The 17,428-nt window shown below is 35.0% G+C and overlaps 1 protein-coding gene across 3 annotated transcripts in view; it reads left to right on the top strand.

Annotated features, from left to right (window-relative positions):
* LOC129273540 (receptor expression-enhancing protein 3-like) overlaps positions 1–16,046 on the top strand; it is a 58,045-nt gene extending 41,999 nt beyond the window's left edge. For all 3 annotated transcript variants that reach the window (XM_064107650.1, XM_054910589.2, XM_064107649.1), the window contains 3 exons: positions 3,161–3,362; positions 5,865–6,331; positions 8,747–16,046. In XM_064107650.1, coding sequence (XP_063963720.1) covers positions 3,161–3,362; positions 5,865–6,331; positions 8,747–8,833 — 756 coding nt within the window. In that variant the 3' untranslated portion in view covers positions 8,834–16,046. The remainder of the gene's footprint in view (positions 1–3,160; positions 3,363–5,864; positions 6,332–8,746) is intronic.
* Positions 16,047–17,428: the final 1,382 nt, after the last annotated feature.

Genomic DNA, 17,428 nt, shown 5'->3' with positions numbered 1-17,428 from the left:
TGTTGCATTATTTTTAAAGCTGTTTGGCACCACGACTTTTCCCCCAATCTTTACTAGTTGTGCCCTAATAAATTCTACTTATGTATATCAATGTAATTGTATGTGTACACACATATTTTTCCCTGATGTATGGTATTGTAATGAAAATGTAGCATGTTTGTGTATTTCTTTATACTATGTGAAGGTCTAGTTTCTGTTTCTATCAAACTATAAGTTGATAATCAACTAATAATGACTTTGTTAGTTCATCTACATGTATATTATTTTTGATAATGGCATGACTAATTGACTACACTCTAAAAATGAAAGGTTGGAAAGGGGTAAATCACCCTTTAAAATGGCTGAGGAGAGAGAGCATTTTAATAAGGGTGGAAAACACTGTCACTCATTGGCCCTTTTTCAACCCATTTCACCTTTTGTGTTTTTTGAGTGAAATGATATTTCCTTGAAATTTACATGAATGTTTTTGGTACCATGTTTCAAGTTTGTATGCGGACAAATTTGATAGGGGGAGGGGGGGGGGCAATTCAATATTTGAGGGAACAAAGCAAGGGAGCAACAGTCAAATTGGATATTCTATTAAAGGCATCCTTGAAAAAGAACAAGACAGTAAATTTTGGGGAGGTTTTTGCAAAGAAGTAAAAAAAAAAGAAGGTGTAACTACTGTACATTCTGTGGTGGAGAGGGGGGGGGGGGGGGGGGCTGCCTCCAGCCATGGTCTGGTATAGATTCATGTAGGCCTATATGTGTATGTAGGTTTTTCTTGAAATGATGTAATGCACCTTCATGTCATGTTGTGGTCATTGCAATGTGCCAACTTCCTGAAGCTGTCAAGCTGTATCTAATCTTAGCCCTGGTACATACTACCGAAACGAACTGCAAGTACTTTTAGATTTGACTCACAATGTTTGAGATAACGGCCATCTCCTACAGACTGCGTGATAAGAAAATCATTAACTGCAACAATCTTGTACTACTGTATATATTCACTGTACATGTAATAGCTAGTATTGTATTCTCTCCCTGCTTTGTTATCCTATTTCATTATTCAAATTACTTCACTTGCATCTTTCACCTACAATTGTATATGAGCAATGTATATGAAATTCTTTATATTTTTTCTTCCATCGTCTGTCTCTTTTTTTTAGTATTCGCACATTTTTTTTCAACACATGTGTCGTAATGAAGAAAGTTATTTATTGCCCTGCATGAGTTTGATTCCTTTTGTGGAAGTTCATGTTAACTTTTGTAGTCAAAAGGCACTTTTAGTGTAGGTGATTGTGTTTGCTAATTTCTGATTTCATTATTTTTTTTTAAACATAGTATGGAAAATTTTCAATGATGACTTTTTATTCGAATTTTGCCTAATTAATAGAGATTTCTATAGCCCCAAGAGATTTGACTTAGAGGGCCTTTTCACATGTGAATCTTGAATCATCATTGTAATGATGATTGCTATCGTAATAGTGACTGTGATTAGCGTTCGTGATTCTAATCATGTTCTAGTTTGGTTTCACATGTGCTAAATATTTGTCATTAGCCATATTTTTCACTGGAATCATCATTCAAATACGATTTTTTTTTTTACCGTGTGAAAGGGCGGAGAGTCACCTGTACATCCTTTGTATTTATAGTTCCTTGGTTTGGTCTACATACAGAGGAGTAACCCTTTTCCTGATTCATTTGATAGCTTCCTTATGCATAGAAAGCATAGCTTTGACCTTTTGAATCAAGTGCACATCCCACTTTGAAGGAATTTAAAATTAGGCTACTCTCCCAATCATGATCGAGGGCTTTAAGGTCTGTATGGGAGGGATATGGCTGTGATGGAGGGCTTTATTATCACCATTATAAATGGCCTGTATATGCCCCTGTGACATAAAAAAGATCCATAAAACTGCCTTTCACCTGCATTATACTATTTACTACATGGTTCACCATCAAGATTTTCGATAGAAAAAAAAGAAAGAAATTGAGAATTATCAATGGTCTATCAGAAATTACTCACAAATACATGGAAAATAGACAAATGACCTGAAGTCTCTTTCATCTGATACTCAATAAATTTTAAGTTAAAAGAATATTTATTCATATACATGAGTGAGCAAACACAATTGTATTTGCTCATCCATGCTTGCATGATTTATATAAGTTATATCAGATGAACAAGAAGACACTAAGCTTTAAAATTATCATTTATCTATTATATTTGTGATTAAGTTATGATAATTCATTGATAATTATCAGTTCCGTTTATTCTGAGATGCACTGTATATCATAAGCCTGTACTTATCAAATATATATGTCGATGAAAGGCAAGGTCTAAGTAATAGAGGTTTTTAAAAGTTGAATCATCCAGACGAAATTGCAAATGCAAACTTGTTGTGGTGGCTAGGCTTATTCCGAAGAGATCTTCTTGCTCAATTACCATTACAATAAATCTCTGGTCAATGACATATATGCACAGATAGAGGACAGATATTCTTATGCTTCTTGGCCCATATCCGAAGGATTGTCAAGAGCAATTATGATACCATCTGGCAAGCTAAGCTTTGTGATCTAGAAAGTGATTTAAGATTTGATCCCTGTACTAAGGTTACTAGCTTGAGATTGTAAGGGTCCCCCACAACCTTCAGAAAATCCTCTCTCCTTCACGTTGTGTAGCTTATTATTATATTATACACATTCTTTGTTTTTTTATGGAACAAATCCTTTCCCCAAATTTACAATTTAATAACCCTCAGAGAAGTTGTCATTAATGATAATTACACAAACCTCCAAATTCAATTTGAATTGATTACAGCTTCATCATTCTCTATTCTCTATTGGTCTTATTTTACAAAATGGCATGACCTGATTCTTCAAATTAGCAGTGAATTAAAGTGTCAAAACGACAACATCACACAGGTTACCTTCACAGAAAATGATGATAGTGAAAATAAAAACAGAAAAAAAATTCAATCATGGTTTACCCGTAAGTATTTTTGTGTGTTTGCAGACAGATACACCACTTCATTTATTCAACAACAGTACTGTGTCGTTTATTAGTCTTGGAAAATAGTTTCTAGAGTCCTTTGATGTTGACAACCAAAGAACCCTTGGTAGAAACAGTAATGTATGTATAGTAATTATTAATTTTGTGTGTGTTTGGTCTCCTCAGGGACAATCCTCACTGCTGGATCAGCTGAAGGTGTACTCTGGGATTGCAATGGCTGCAGGAACAATGGAAGAACAGAAGAGGTTACCACCTCCAGAAACCGACTCACAAGAAGAAGAGGAGGTCGTCATCATGGACAAGAGTAAAAGGGGTGCAAGGTCACAGCAGGACGAGTCTGATCTTGGCACAATGCTCACACCAGAATGTAAGTTCATTGACATGCATCATCACACCAGTACCTTGGTCTACAAAGTGTAGGCCTATTTGATCTCTCTGCTGTCCTGTGAACGGTAAATTGTCAATTCGTCTATTGCCAACTCGTCCACTCACCACATGGTCTACTTTCATTTAGTCTAATGCCATTCCGTCCATCAACATTTCGTCTAATAACCATTTGGTCCAATCATCGATTCATCTAATCACCATTTCGTCTGTGACCATTTCTTCTCATAACCAGTTGGTCTAATATCCATTTCATTTTCATTCACTTTGCACAATTAACACTTAGTCCAATTAGACCAAATGGCTATTGGACCACGTGATTATTAGACGAAATGGTGAGTGGACGAATTGGCAGTTACACCATGTTGATAGTGGACGAACTGATGGTAGACCAAACGATAGTAGACGAGTTGGCAATAGGATGAATTGTCAGACAAATTGGAAATAAACCCTGTGAACTATGCTCATGCACCTTTAAAAAATTCACCCAAAGTTATTCAGTCAGTCATCCAGGTTTTAAATCCGGTTTAGTCCCAGATAACGGGAGTGGAAGGATTCACCTAGCACTCACAGAGATCACTTGACTCAAGTCTCCTGCTCTCCTACACCTCTTGCTTTTTCCACATTTCCTTCAGTCACCCCCTTCCCCTCTTACCTCTGACCACTCAGAGGAATTTATATTTGATTGTCTTGGGCTCAGAAATTCAAGATCATCCCAACTTATGGTGTCTGTTTAAAAGCATTCTTTGGTGCTGTCTCCAAGAAAATTTAGCTGAAGTACAATTCAATTTCAAGATTAAAGATAAATGTTTAGAATAGAATGCTATGAATCAAAACAAGTATACCCAGCACTCAGCACTCCAACAATATTTTGTTCTTCTATTAAGATGTTGTTAGAGAAGAGAGCCCCAATTTTGTTAGTAAGATCTCAAATTGCTTTCTCCCAAATCTTGTTGAGGAAATCTCCCAAAGCCTGTCTGCCTCACGTTTCTCCCCCAAAGAAACAAAACCTTGTACTTGAGTTTAGACGAGCCTGTTGCGTGAGAATTGTAAACATTGGGACTTCCTCCTCCCTTATGGAGGATGTATTTTTAGATATGTCTATCTCACTCTTGGCCAGGGAGTGAATGTCGATTATATCTGTCTCTTTCACTGTATGTCAATGTATCCTATGTTTTCATCTGATTTTTTCCCCTTGATTTTATCTTACATTTCATCATTTGTTTATTTTCCTTTTTTCTTTCTTTCATTTAATTTTGTTTGTCTCTCGAGGCTTATCATTTTCATTCTCTCCATCTTTTCAGATTCTATTTCCAATTTCTCTGTTTTATTTCCTTCTGCTCTCTCTCTCTCTCTCTCTCTCTCTCTCTCTCTACCAATTCCAAGTTTGTATCCTTCCATTTTCTCTTTTTTCTCCTCTTCTCTCTCTTTTTATCTTTGCATCCTTTCTCAAATTTCTGTTGGAGTATATCTTTATATTTCTTATCCATTTTCTTATTTTACTCTTCTTTTTATCTTTGATTTGTTTTGCTCTTGCCGTTCCTTCTCTTTCTCCTCCTATCACCTTTGAAACCGTCTACCCAATCTCTATCTTGCAAACTCAAAAGAGGACACAATCTATTATAATTAGTTCTTCTTTTTATTGATCACTGAGTGACAAGGCACATGGATGAGAGATTGCAGGAGCTCCGGTTTGCAGAGCAGAGCGTGTGTGACCGAATCAATGCCTTGGGCTGCAAGATGTTATTAGGATGTTTACCGCTAGAGCCATCTTTTGCTATTGGCCATCTCTGAAGAGCATTTATTGCATGCATTGGGTCATGGCCGTCTTGCCATATTGTGTGACAAGGATAGGCAGTACAAAATCTATCCAGCTGTTAGCCAGATAATTTGCTTCTACCTGTTGTCATTGTTGGTTATTTATATATTTAGAAGGGTAATACAGATTACCATTATAATGCCCTGTAAACACTGTGAATACATTTATTTTCACTTTATCAATTGATGAATTCATATGATAATATTTTTTTTTGTATTTTGTCTTACTTTTATACTGATTTGCAAGTAAGATATGAAATATTGAAATAGTTTTGTTCTATGAATATAACTTTAACAATATTTTCATGTCATATTTTTGTATACATATATATGAATATGTATGCAGTATTTCATACAAAAATGGATAATTGGTCATAAATATTCATACATCAATGGAATAAGAAGATATAATTTACTACTAAAATAAGCCCTGTAGTAACAGTTTCCAATTGATTCTGAGTTGTACAAGAATCAGACTGTGATGTGTATGCGGAACAGGATATTTACTGAAAATTTGATGTGATATTGAGAACGTGATATGATATTGTTAATATGATACAGTAAGCAATATGAATATGGAGGAATAGTTGGAGACACTAGAGCTTAAAGTCTGAATACTAAGGAAGTCATTTCTTGATCCATTCTTTCCTCTTTCCTATGACCTTAGTACATGACCTCGACTACGGTGCATCAACGCATGGGGATCTTCTACAGAGCTTGGATAAACTAGATAACAGGTTACGAGAGGAAAAAGAACACGAACATTACCTCCGCAGCAGTGAGTGGGGCCATGAAGATATCCATCATCAACCAGACAATGATTGGGACGATAGACCTGACAAGGATCTGGAATACCTGATCTCGGACCAGTACCAGGGTCTACCCCCACAGCCCAAGCCCAGAGCCAAGCCCAGGTCCCCGCCCAGGAGGAAACCAACCCCTCCCTCGCACCCTATAGACCAAGACAGCGAGAGCAGCGACGTGGAGAGGCCGGCCACGCTACGGAGGTCCACCTCACTCCGGTCGTCCAACAGGTCCAGCAGGTACTCGTCTTCTGAAAACTTGGCTACCTCGAGAGGGCGGTATGCGTCGACGGAGAATCTAACCAAGAGGCAGTTGAATCGCAGGCAAGAGGTAATGGATATGGATAGTGGTGAAGATTACAGTGCATGAGATAGCAAGAGTTTCTGAGATTTTAAGAGATTTTAAGCGGATAGTTTTACCAGGAAGGATTTTGGGGAAGATAATCTAAAAAGTGCATGAGCTTGAATTTTCCATGCACGAATGATAATGAGGTTGTATTGATATAACACCGAACTCGCGTATGTGGGATATACATGTACAGTGTCAAACTTTGTCAGTAATTTGAGATATTTACACTTGTAAAGTTTTTCATACATGAAAATGTGTCCTTCTATCAAGCTTAAATTATGGCTGCTGAATCAATCACATCAACATTTAAAGACTAGATTTGGTCAGGGCGCTGTTTCACATAGAGTTCATTTGGGTTCAATACCAATTGATGTTACTAATTGCCTTGTGTAAAGTATTATGACTCAGCACTACATTGGTCAGATATCACAAGACTAACACTACTGTTCTGAAGTCATTAGAAATACCATAAATTGTGTAATTGTGGTTACATGAAACATGTAACCACTGACAATTGTTATTGTCTAATAGTTATCATAGTAACAGAGTCCATTGCTTGTCAGCCAATTTAAACTAAGCATTTCACTGAAATGGTCAAAGTTATTTAGTCAATGCTGATGATTTTCATGAAATGCTTCCTGGTCATCACTTAGTCGTACTTTACAGAACCTTTAAAGATTTGACATTAATAAATATATCAGGCTGGCCTGACTGAAGTGCATGTGTTCAGATACCTTTTCAATAATAAGATCTTATTGCCTTTCAATTTTTTAATCATCATTCAAGAAATGAATATTTGTTTTAGTATTTGGATTTTTCAATGGTAAATAGTGTATTGATAATGAAAAATATATTGTTAAGGGGGGGGGGGGGGGCGGTTGGCATGATGCCCCCTTGTAATTGTCATGCACATTCCTTGCATTGTAAATAACAAGTCAAATAAAATATATACATTGGTTGCTATCAGTTAATAGAAGTTTTACTGTTAGTCAATAATTGATATTATAACTACACTATGAGCCCCCGAAATGCCAAAAAACAAAAAACAAACAAACAAACAAAATTTGTTTGCCATATATGAATGTAGTTAGATATACTGTATTGGGATATCATCATATGAACATAAAGATAAGGATATTATATATAGTATGTGACACGATTCAGAAAAATGTAAAATCAATAATAATAATAATACAACATGTAAATAGGCTGCACATGTATGGTGCCACCATTTATATTTTTAGGCTCATTTGTTCTGACATGTCTGCAATGTGTGTGTTTTTTTTTTAAATTGTCTTAATATTAATGTTTATTCCAAGGTTGCCACGGTATTTAGCTACTAACGATCAAGGCGCTGTTTCATAAAGCTGTTCGTAAGTTAAGAGTGACATTAAGAATGACTGGTCATCCTTTCTTGTGGTAAATGATATTCGTCATAAGATGTTCATTGGTGATTTTTTAGTGCGTAAGAAAGGTTCACCAGTCGATCTTTAAGTCGCTCTTAACTTACGAACAGCTTTATGAAACACCCACCTGGGATTAAGCTCACAGTCTAGTTGAAATTCTGAGACAATTAAACTAGGGAAAGTGTAGATAATTAAAGATTTATTGTACATGTCTGTAAAATAATCAGCATTGGCTGTAGATATGAAGTACTTTGAAGTATGTTTGAAATGTTATCTTAGTGATGATTTATGATTGTGTGCAGTGTAAATTTGGAGTGTAGTTTGGAATTGTTGTTTGCATGTATATGTATCAATGAAGAAACAAATTAGTAGGGACATTAGTTATGGATTTTGGCCTTTATTTGCTAATAATCTCTCTTTTGTCTATCTCATTAGCTGATGATATCGGTATGATAAAATATACAAGTTTTTTTAGCACTTTTATTTTCATAAAAGGTGTGTGTTATGATCTCCTTAATTTACATTATTCTTATACTTACATAAAATAAGGTTCACTCTTGTGTTTTACAAAAGAAAATTTTTATCCTGTAATGTCAATGTAAGATTCACATTACCTAATGACTCTTATTTGAAGTTGTGTATTATACCTTTAATTGTATCATTTTAATTAACAAACTTACCTCAAACACTGCAAGATTCCATTCATTTTAGTTGAAGAACGGTCTGAAATAAGGTTTGGGAATTTTATCATTATGTCACCAGCATACATCAGGCCTTTTTCTTTTCACAAATTAATTATTTCTGAGTATTTTACGTTCACACTAGCTTTGCTCTTCATTACAAACCATAATACCTCTAACTCACACATAGATCAGTTATCTAACCGCATTGATTTATCATTTGCCAGCTTGCATTCTCTCTATAATTTTGCATGTTTTTAATTTTTAATTTGCCTTTCTTTCCACTTTCTTTTTTACTCATCCCACGTTAGATGATGACCAGATCCCTCCGTCATTCCACTCGACAATCTTCAAACCGGGACTCCCAAGAAAGACGTTCACCCTCACAACAGAAGTGAAGCACCTTGCCCCCCTGTCCCCTCTCACATCGAAGACACTATAAATCATTTCTATACTAGATGTAACTTATTTGGAATCTGAAAGATAAGACTCTGAGGATAATGCTGAACTGTGATACAAGTGAATCATAATTCAGGTCCTTTTTAATACCTCCCAAAAGGATAGAAATGATTCTGTACTCACATGTCAGCAATGTTCTAAAATGGCAAGAACGCAAGGTCTAACCTGAGATCTAAACGCAGATATTGTTATGTGTTATTACACATTTGAATGAAAAGTTAAAATCTTGAAGCCTCCCCTCCTACCATCGAGTGATGAAAGATAGAAATGTTCACCGCATTATGGTTTCTAGAACATACTAATTCAGATATGAGGCTTCTTCACGTCTAAAAGTTGTGTAAGTCATTAGTGATGGATCTTTGTCTTCATGCTAACATGTTTATGATTTGTTGTGAAATGATTTCTGTACTTGGGTTATGTTACAGCAGTAACATAACGGTACGGTACACCATGTGTAAAGTCCTGGAAAGGACTAAGAGAAAGTGGACAGAGGTAGGATTGAAATGGATAGGCGAGAGAGTGGAGGTTAGAAAGTAAGATTCTCTACAGTGTGAGTCCTCTCGCAAGTAAGATTCCCAGCTTTATCTTTTGAATTTCAGATGAAAAACAACATGATTTCAGTTGAAAAGAAAGGAAATAATTTCTGTATTTTGTAAATGTAACAATCAGAAGTTGAGTGTAATGGACAGTGTAATATCTCTGTAGATGAATGGATTTTACGAAGCTATTGTCAATGATTATCACTGAAATGTGTTAATCTATGAATTCCTAGAATCCATGCATCTGATTGGACGAGAGCGAAATTGTCAGGAAAATCACTGATAAATGAAATGCTCCTCAGGCACTCTTCTGGGGGCTGTTTCACACAGATTCAAGTCTGACTAAAAGTTGCATTTAAATTCCCTATTGCGTGTGGTATATATTGTATTGCTTAATTACACTTATATTATGTGCTCTATTGCATATATTGTTCAATGTGATATGCACTGCACGTTCATGCTTGAGTATCACATTTAGTCAGACTTAACTCGTGGTGAAGCAGTCCCCTTGTGTCGCTTTACTCTGAGCCACTCTTAGGGAATACAGCTTCTATCAAGAAATGATTCTTTCATGAAGGATGTAAACATCTTCACTCCATTAGTGTGGAGTTACATGATGATGACTGGGGAAATATGGTCACTGGTGAGCAAGTAATATGTACTTTTGTGGTCTGTGAATTTGTCTCCAATCTATGGTGTTTTGCTGAAGAAAACAACTCTATTCTATGATTTTCATAGAGATGTCTAATATGTACTATGGGTATGGGTGATCTGACAGCAGGATTCTGTCTGTACCAAAGCTATTATTAAGTTTGTACTTAAGACAGTCCATCACCAAAAAATGAGAAAGAGTTGATGTTATAGGTGCCCCTTTGATAAATAAATATTTTTCATTTTTGTTTTTATAATTTTGTATGATTGAAAGTTCAGTTTTTATTCCCCCCCCCCCCAATTTGAATTAAATAATATTATTTTCCCAGATATTTTGAGATATTTCTTTGAGATAGGGCTTGCCAATGAACTTGGAGCTTGGAAGAAAGTAGTTGATTTATGGAGGTTAACTTATTTAGGATCATGTGACAGTCTCTTATTAGCCAATCAGAATCAACCTTTCTAATGAATCCATCTAAGAGGTAGCTTTTTATTGGCTGACGATGAGGGGACTTGATTGTAAACTGGTCTTGATATTAACCTTGTCTTGGTGACTTGTAATAGTATCATTCTTATCATCTGACTTGCTTCTGTAGCCACACGATTTGTTTGAGAATTTTTCAAAAATCAAATTGAGATAAGTTGAATGTCAATATTGGTTTATGATGAATGTATATAGATAGAGAGATAAATTTGTCTCGCTTTTCTCTTCCTAAAACAGATGCACTCTGTCAGGCACTTTGTGGATCAAATGCTAATATTGAGGTCAGGTGGAATTTATTGAGATTTGAGATTATCATTAGCTGAAAATGGGATTTATTCTTTTTTAGATTGAAAATATAAAGGGGCAATTCCATAAACTATGTACGTCCGACCCCCTATATATGGGATCTTTATGAAATTTTCTGTCTCAGACTTGTTGTCCTTTTGACAGTCTGTAATGTTCTCAAATGACCATGACTTGGTCAGTTTATATAGTAAAGACTTGCGAGAAATGGGGGGTCGGACATACAAAAAGGTTGATCATTTGATGGAATTGCCCAAATGTTGAGGGTAGTTTTTGATTAATTAATGATTAGGTTAAAAATAGAGGTTTTAACTGTAGTTATTCACTTGGATGTCATTGCATATGAATGTTATGAAGACAAAATAAAACCTTGGACTTCGGATGGGAATTTTTTTTTTAATTATTTTTTTCATTATTTTTAAAAATTTTTATCATACCATCTTTTTACACAGTATGCACACCATTATTTTGAAATGGCTTCTTTAATCTCATACACCTTGAGCAACAAAGCAAATTATTTCAGGGTACTTCAAAGTTAAGAATATTGATCGTGAAATCACTGAGATGTCTGATTTAAGAATATGTTATGAAGTGAAACCTTTTTTTTTCTTTGGCTGTTGATTTTCTGTATTACCTCATGATAAAGGAGCGACCTTGTGTACTGTTTTGAATTGAGAGATGTTTTGAAAACATGCTTACAGTGTCAGTTGGGCCAAGAATACTCTTTATAAATCCCAAAAATCTCTGTTGAATCTTAAGAGGTTTATAAATTGGATCTCTAGGCTCTTGTAGTCATCTTGTGTATAATACCTTGTTCTTTTACTATAAAATCAACAAGAATATTATGTAAATGAAGTGAATATAGATTTTAACACTTCTTACATGCCAACTGCTATCAAACCTTACTATGGTTTTTGAAAGTACAAGAAATCTGCATAGTTCATTGTACAAACATCTTTCGAGAATTCATATGGGCCTATCTGTAAGAAATCTACTTTGTGGTCAGGGCCACAATAGAGCAACATGATTTTCTTTGTTTAATGTTAAACCTTAATACAGGACTGATAGATAAATGTGTTGAACTCGAATATACACCCCACCTACGTTCACTTGTGTTCCAATGTACATACATACATGTCAGGGCCAGGTTTCATAAAACTTATGACAGTTAATGTTAAAAGCTACTGAAATCTAGCAATTTGATTGGTCAAGAGCAAAGCTAACATAAAGTTCTAGTATCTGTTACTGATATGTTTTAGTGGAACTGGTTCCAGTATCAAGTGTGGTTTACTGTATGACAACATCTGGACCAGTTGCACAGTCATCATCAGCTATATTGGTGTGTGGTTTAGATCAGCAGGCAATGAGAATATCCTACATGAATTCAGCCTACGATCTATTCACAATACAGGATATGAAATAATGTTATTATCTGGAAAGCCCACACAGAGAGATATTGCTTTTGATATCTGGCCCATTAAATATAAAGAGATGCATGCACAATATATATTTCAATTTCAGTTCAATTTAGTTCAATGTTTTATTTACAATTGTAAATTTTGGTACATTATTTGCCATAAATTTACAGGTTAGAGTTAATTATAGAATCAATTGTTTTGTTTAATATGTTTCAGGGTTCAGATTTTAAGGGGTGCTAAGAAGATTATAAAAAAAATCTGCAAGAAAAAAAAAGAATTAGCATGAAACATTATCAATTTTTTAGCATATCCTGTACTGAACCATTGGATTAAGTGAAAGATCTCCATGATTTCTGAGAAATAACTCCTGAAAGATTAATATTTAGATTTGGCATCTCTTTAAAGAGATCTTCCTTAGAAGAGGAATAAGACTGAATCTAGGCATGCGGAAGGAGCTGATTGGTTCAACCTCTTGGCAGCTAATATAAAGACCACTTTCTCAGAAGGTTTACTTTCCAAAACATTGTTTAATGAAGTGCTGCAACTTCGCAAAAAACGATTGATTTGTATGTATGTTTCAGTAAGGTAACTAAGGTTTACATATGAACGTACATGTACTTGTATTTACAATGGTGTAATGGAACGCTTCCCCGCCGATATATCTCAATCACAGACACCCCTGGTTCTGAGATTGAAAATATGCCTATATATAGGGTAATTAATCACCTCAGTAAAACCATTGACAGCATAGGGCTAAACTTCTTAACCTTAGACTTCTACCCTGGGTATATAATACCACAGGAAGTGCGGTATGAACTAAATTAAATGCAGGACCGCTCCGAGGTAACCCGAGCCTTAACAACTATCTCCATATATTAACCAATAGCAGCTCTACCCAAAGCATATTCTGTAGGCCTATACATGTATGTAACCTATCAAAAAGCAGAATAGTTGTACATGTATCACATGAATGTAATTGCCAATACTTCTCACTTTTTGAGTTTGTTGCTATGTTTGTGTTCTTGAGATATGTTTCTGTATTTTTTTAACGATAACATAGCCCATATTCTTAACTGTGGTTGAAGTTATTGGTTGATATCCTTAGATCCCCCCCATTGGTATACTTATAAATCGTATGATATGGGGTCCCAGTTCCCCCATTCAGACTTTCAACGCAAACTCTCACATTAAAACAACATTTCTCAAGACCAATTTAGTTGCTAATAATTCATACATGTATTTTCATTTTTTTGTGTAAGATTTCATACAGTGTACAGTGTATACACTGTAGCATCGTGTAAGGCTTGCCAATTGAATACAAGAAGAAAAAACCCCTCTTATATAGGATGAAGGTTAGCTGAATAATGACCAAAAAAAACAAAACGAAACAATAATGTGTACATTGTTTTGGTTGAGTCCATATTGCAATTTTGTCTGGATCACGACTTTACTTCAAATATGTATTGGGAAATCTGTGCATTATTTTTGTCATCATTGTCTGTACATAATGTATGCTATGTATTATGCACAATCGTGGTGTATAATTCTGTAGGGTTCGGTTATCGTAATGCATTCTTTAATTCAGTAAGAATTAGAGTATTTTGGTGAACATGACATAAGCATTTTAAAGCATGTATTGAAGTTAATGTGAAAATAATCATTTTGTCCAGACTTTTCACTAGTTAGTGTAACACATGCAAAAATGGACTGTAAACATGGCATGTTTCATGATGTGAATAAAAAAAATCAGCACATTTCGTATTGCAGGACAATATGTGCTGATAGAAATATACTGTATAGTTATGAATTTTATCCTGATAGTCAGGGGGGGGGGAAATAAAAGATGATTTATTTGTTCAATGATGCAAGGTGCGTCAAATTAATCCATGGGAATGTGCACTTTAGCTGTATTGTTATAACTTTCACATCCAGATTGTCAAAATGTTCAAGTTCCTTTTGGGATATATTTTGCTTTATGCTTCATTTGTTTCATCACATGCTGCCTTGGCTTTTTTTCATTATCAGGATGTATAAATTTGGAATTATGTAAAGTTTTATATTGACATGCTACTCTACTTTATCTTTGGTAGACCAAATCTGAACAGTAAATAATATTTTTTCTCGTTTTAAATTGGCATATCATTTGCTAAGGGCTGCAAGTGCACTGACTCATGTTTAAAGGTTTATTGTGTATGAAAAAACACGACAAACCCCCTCTACCACCTTCTATAGTCAGTTATATTAGCAGTAAGGCCCTCAACTAGCTGTTTATTATTACCTCTCTCCGCCCCACCCATTCCCGATCATCTTGATAATATAGACTTTCAAATCTGAAATGAAATTTTGCCTGTCATATTATATTAATCTTCTATATATTATGATATTGCAAGGCATTTCTTTTTTATTTTGTAATATCATTCATGATTGACACACAATTTTGTTCTTGTTTTTTGTTTCTATGATTATCAACCTTTTTATACATATTCCTGTATTTGTTTAACTTATACTTCATTTTGACATCCATTCACATGTATGTATACATTTAATTATCCCAATATCAAATGATAAATGTGTGTTGTGTATAATTCAATGAAGCAGTGTGTAAATATATGTATTTTTGGTATGTAAATTAAGACATGATTATTATGTAGTGAGATCAAACACAAACTCAGTTTTTTATTTGATATGTTATCATTTGTTAAAGATGTACTCTGAAATTAATTTGTAATAGAATTCTATTTTGTCAATAATTCTTTGAAAATGTTGAGCAAAAATATTGAGTGATTCTCCCTCAGTCCTTTTATTTATCTCGTATGTAAGATACATCTGATACATAAAAGTTTCATGCTATCAGTGGCAAGGAGAATGAGAGTAATGTCGTCAATTTTTTGGGGATAAATTTGAAATAAAATTAAAGCCTAAATTTAGAGTTACATGTACTACGCAGAATGATGATGATGATGCTACATGTGCTTGCCACAAACCATATCAAAATCAAAGTCATATTTTTGGAAATGTAGCTAAATGAGTATCATATAGATCTCTTATTTATAAATATTCTTTTACAACGAAAATTCAAGACTGGCGTTTTTCTTAATATGACTTCTTCCTTGAAACAACTTCAGTTTCATACCATTTTTTCATATTGATATGGAAGTTTAGAAGAACTGAGTCTGATCTAGTATTTTTTTTATGTGTATAAAATGCTACGTTGAGTATATATTTTCTTATTTTGATATCATTTAATTAATGGAGTATGTCAGGTTTATTAACCCAATAATTTTTGTTAGAAGCCTTGTGTGTGTGAAAGGGTTGGTGTAGCTGCATATGATATTATTTTGACTCATATTAACAAATCAATCACATGTTTTTCTCAAAAGATTTTTTTTTTGAATGAAGTCATTTGTTACCTTTCTGCTTTTTAAGCTGTACTTAATTAAGCTCTTTGGTTTACATTTAAGTTATGCTTGATTTTGTAGATCATCTTATTTGTGTTGAGGGCTTCCATTGCCATTGTTAATTGTTTCTGTTGTTTCAAGTTTTATTTTGATATGAATTGGGAAAATGAGTTTTTGTTTACTACTAATGAACTATGTAATGTTTGTTGTGTACATGTGTATGTGATGCTAATTACAATAACCAGTGGCACATATTTATTGAATGTCAATATTGTAGAGTTTTGTGCCTTTGCAATGTTTATTGTAAATGGCATTCTTGAAGACGATGTATGAAATTAAAGTGTTGTAATGTGAAGTCAGATCTAGTAGTTCTTTGTCTTGTCTTGAGAGAGTGGAATGGAAAGGATGAGGGTGTGTGAGGGAAGGAATTTCTTGTTTGAAGTACTGAACAACAGAGAGAGAGGGAGAGATAAAGAGAGAGGAAGAGAGGGAGTGAGGGAGGGAGAGAGAAGGAAGGGGGAGGTGACAAATAGAGATGAGCCTTTTGCAGACATAGGGCCCATTTCATAAAACATGTTGCAATAACACTTTTATGCTACTGAAATCATTTGATTTAATTGGCTGATAGTGAACTTCTTACGGGGGGGGGGGGGGGCAGTCAAATGTATTGCTGTACACATGCGTGACCAAATTATTTCCAAACACCCCCTAAATGAGTTTCTCTGTGTGCAAAATAACCTACACAAGTTTTTCGCGGGCTTCATAAATACACATTTTGGTCCTTGGGGGGGAAAAAAAACCCTAAACATGTTTGGCTAGTCTTAAAAAAAAAGCTTTGGAAAAAAATACTCTGAATACGTTTGACCCCGCAATTAACCAACAACCACCCTCTTTTTGGAAATCGGTGTTTTTGATGCCCGTAACGGGTGCTCGCGGCCCGCGTCCAAAACTGAAAAAAAACACCTTCAAATGCATTTTTTTAATGCATGTGTACAGCAATATGTTTGACTGTTCCCCCCCCCCCCCCGGGACTTCTTATAGAAATTGTGCATTTTTTATAATAAGTCTTTATGAAATGATACCCTGGACCAACTTAGCAATATTTTTTTCTCATGCTCAAGGTAAGTGGCCCATTTTTGTCTGAATCACTTGTATGGACAAACTCATCAAATATATTATAGAATGACTCAACATTTTGCAAACAAGAGAAAAATTCTCCTGCCTCTGTAATTATTTATTGCATGGCAATTCTGTTATTCAATTTCAATAAACGACATTTTATATGTCTGACCCCCATTTTTCTTCAATCTTACTTCACTTCATGAAATGCTTAAGACGTGGCAATATGAGAGCATGAATTACAACTTTTCATGAGAAAACGGACACAATCAGGAAGGTCCCTATTGAAGGGGCTTGGGTGTACTTGTTTTACTGAATTGTCCTGCTTTTTTATGACATTGGTTTTGTTGTTGCTTAGCTTTGTCTCATCAGGCCAAGTCCTTTTTTTTCTCAACCCCTCTCCATCTCTCTCTCTCCTTTCTCTTTCTCGTCCTCCCCTCTCCAAACCCCTCTCCATATCTTTTTTCTCTCTCTCTCTTGTCCTTCTCTCTTTCTTCTTCCTTCTCTCGCTCCCTTTCTCACCTCTTCCCTTTCCTCCATCTCTCTCCCTCATTCTCTCTCTCTTCCTTCACTCCTAGTTCACACTCTCTCACACTTTCCTACATCTCTCTCCCTCCTTTAT

Source organism: Lytechinus pictus, chromosome 12, assembly GCF_037042905.1.
Source record: "Lytechinus pictus isolate F3 Inbred chromosome 12, Lp3.0, whole genome shotgun sequence".
NCBI classification, from domain to species: Eukaryota; Metazoa; Echinodermata; class Echinoidea; order Temnopleuroida; family Toxopneustidae; genus Lytechinus; species Lytechinus pictus.
This window is presented reverse-complemented; position numbering and strand designations above follow the sequence as displayed.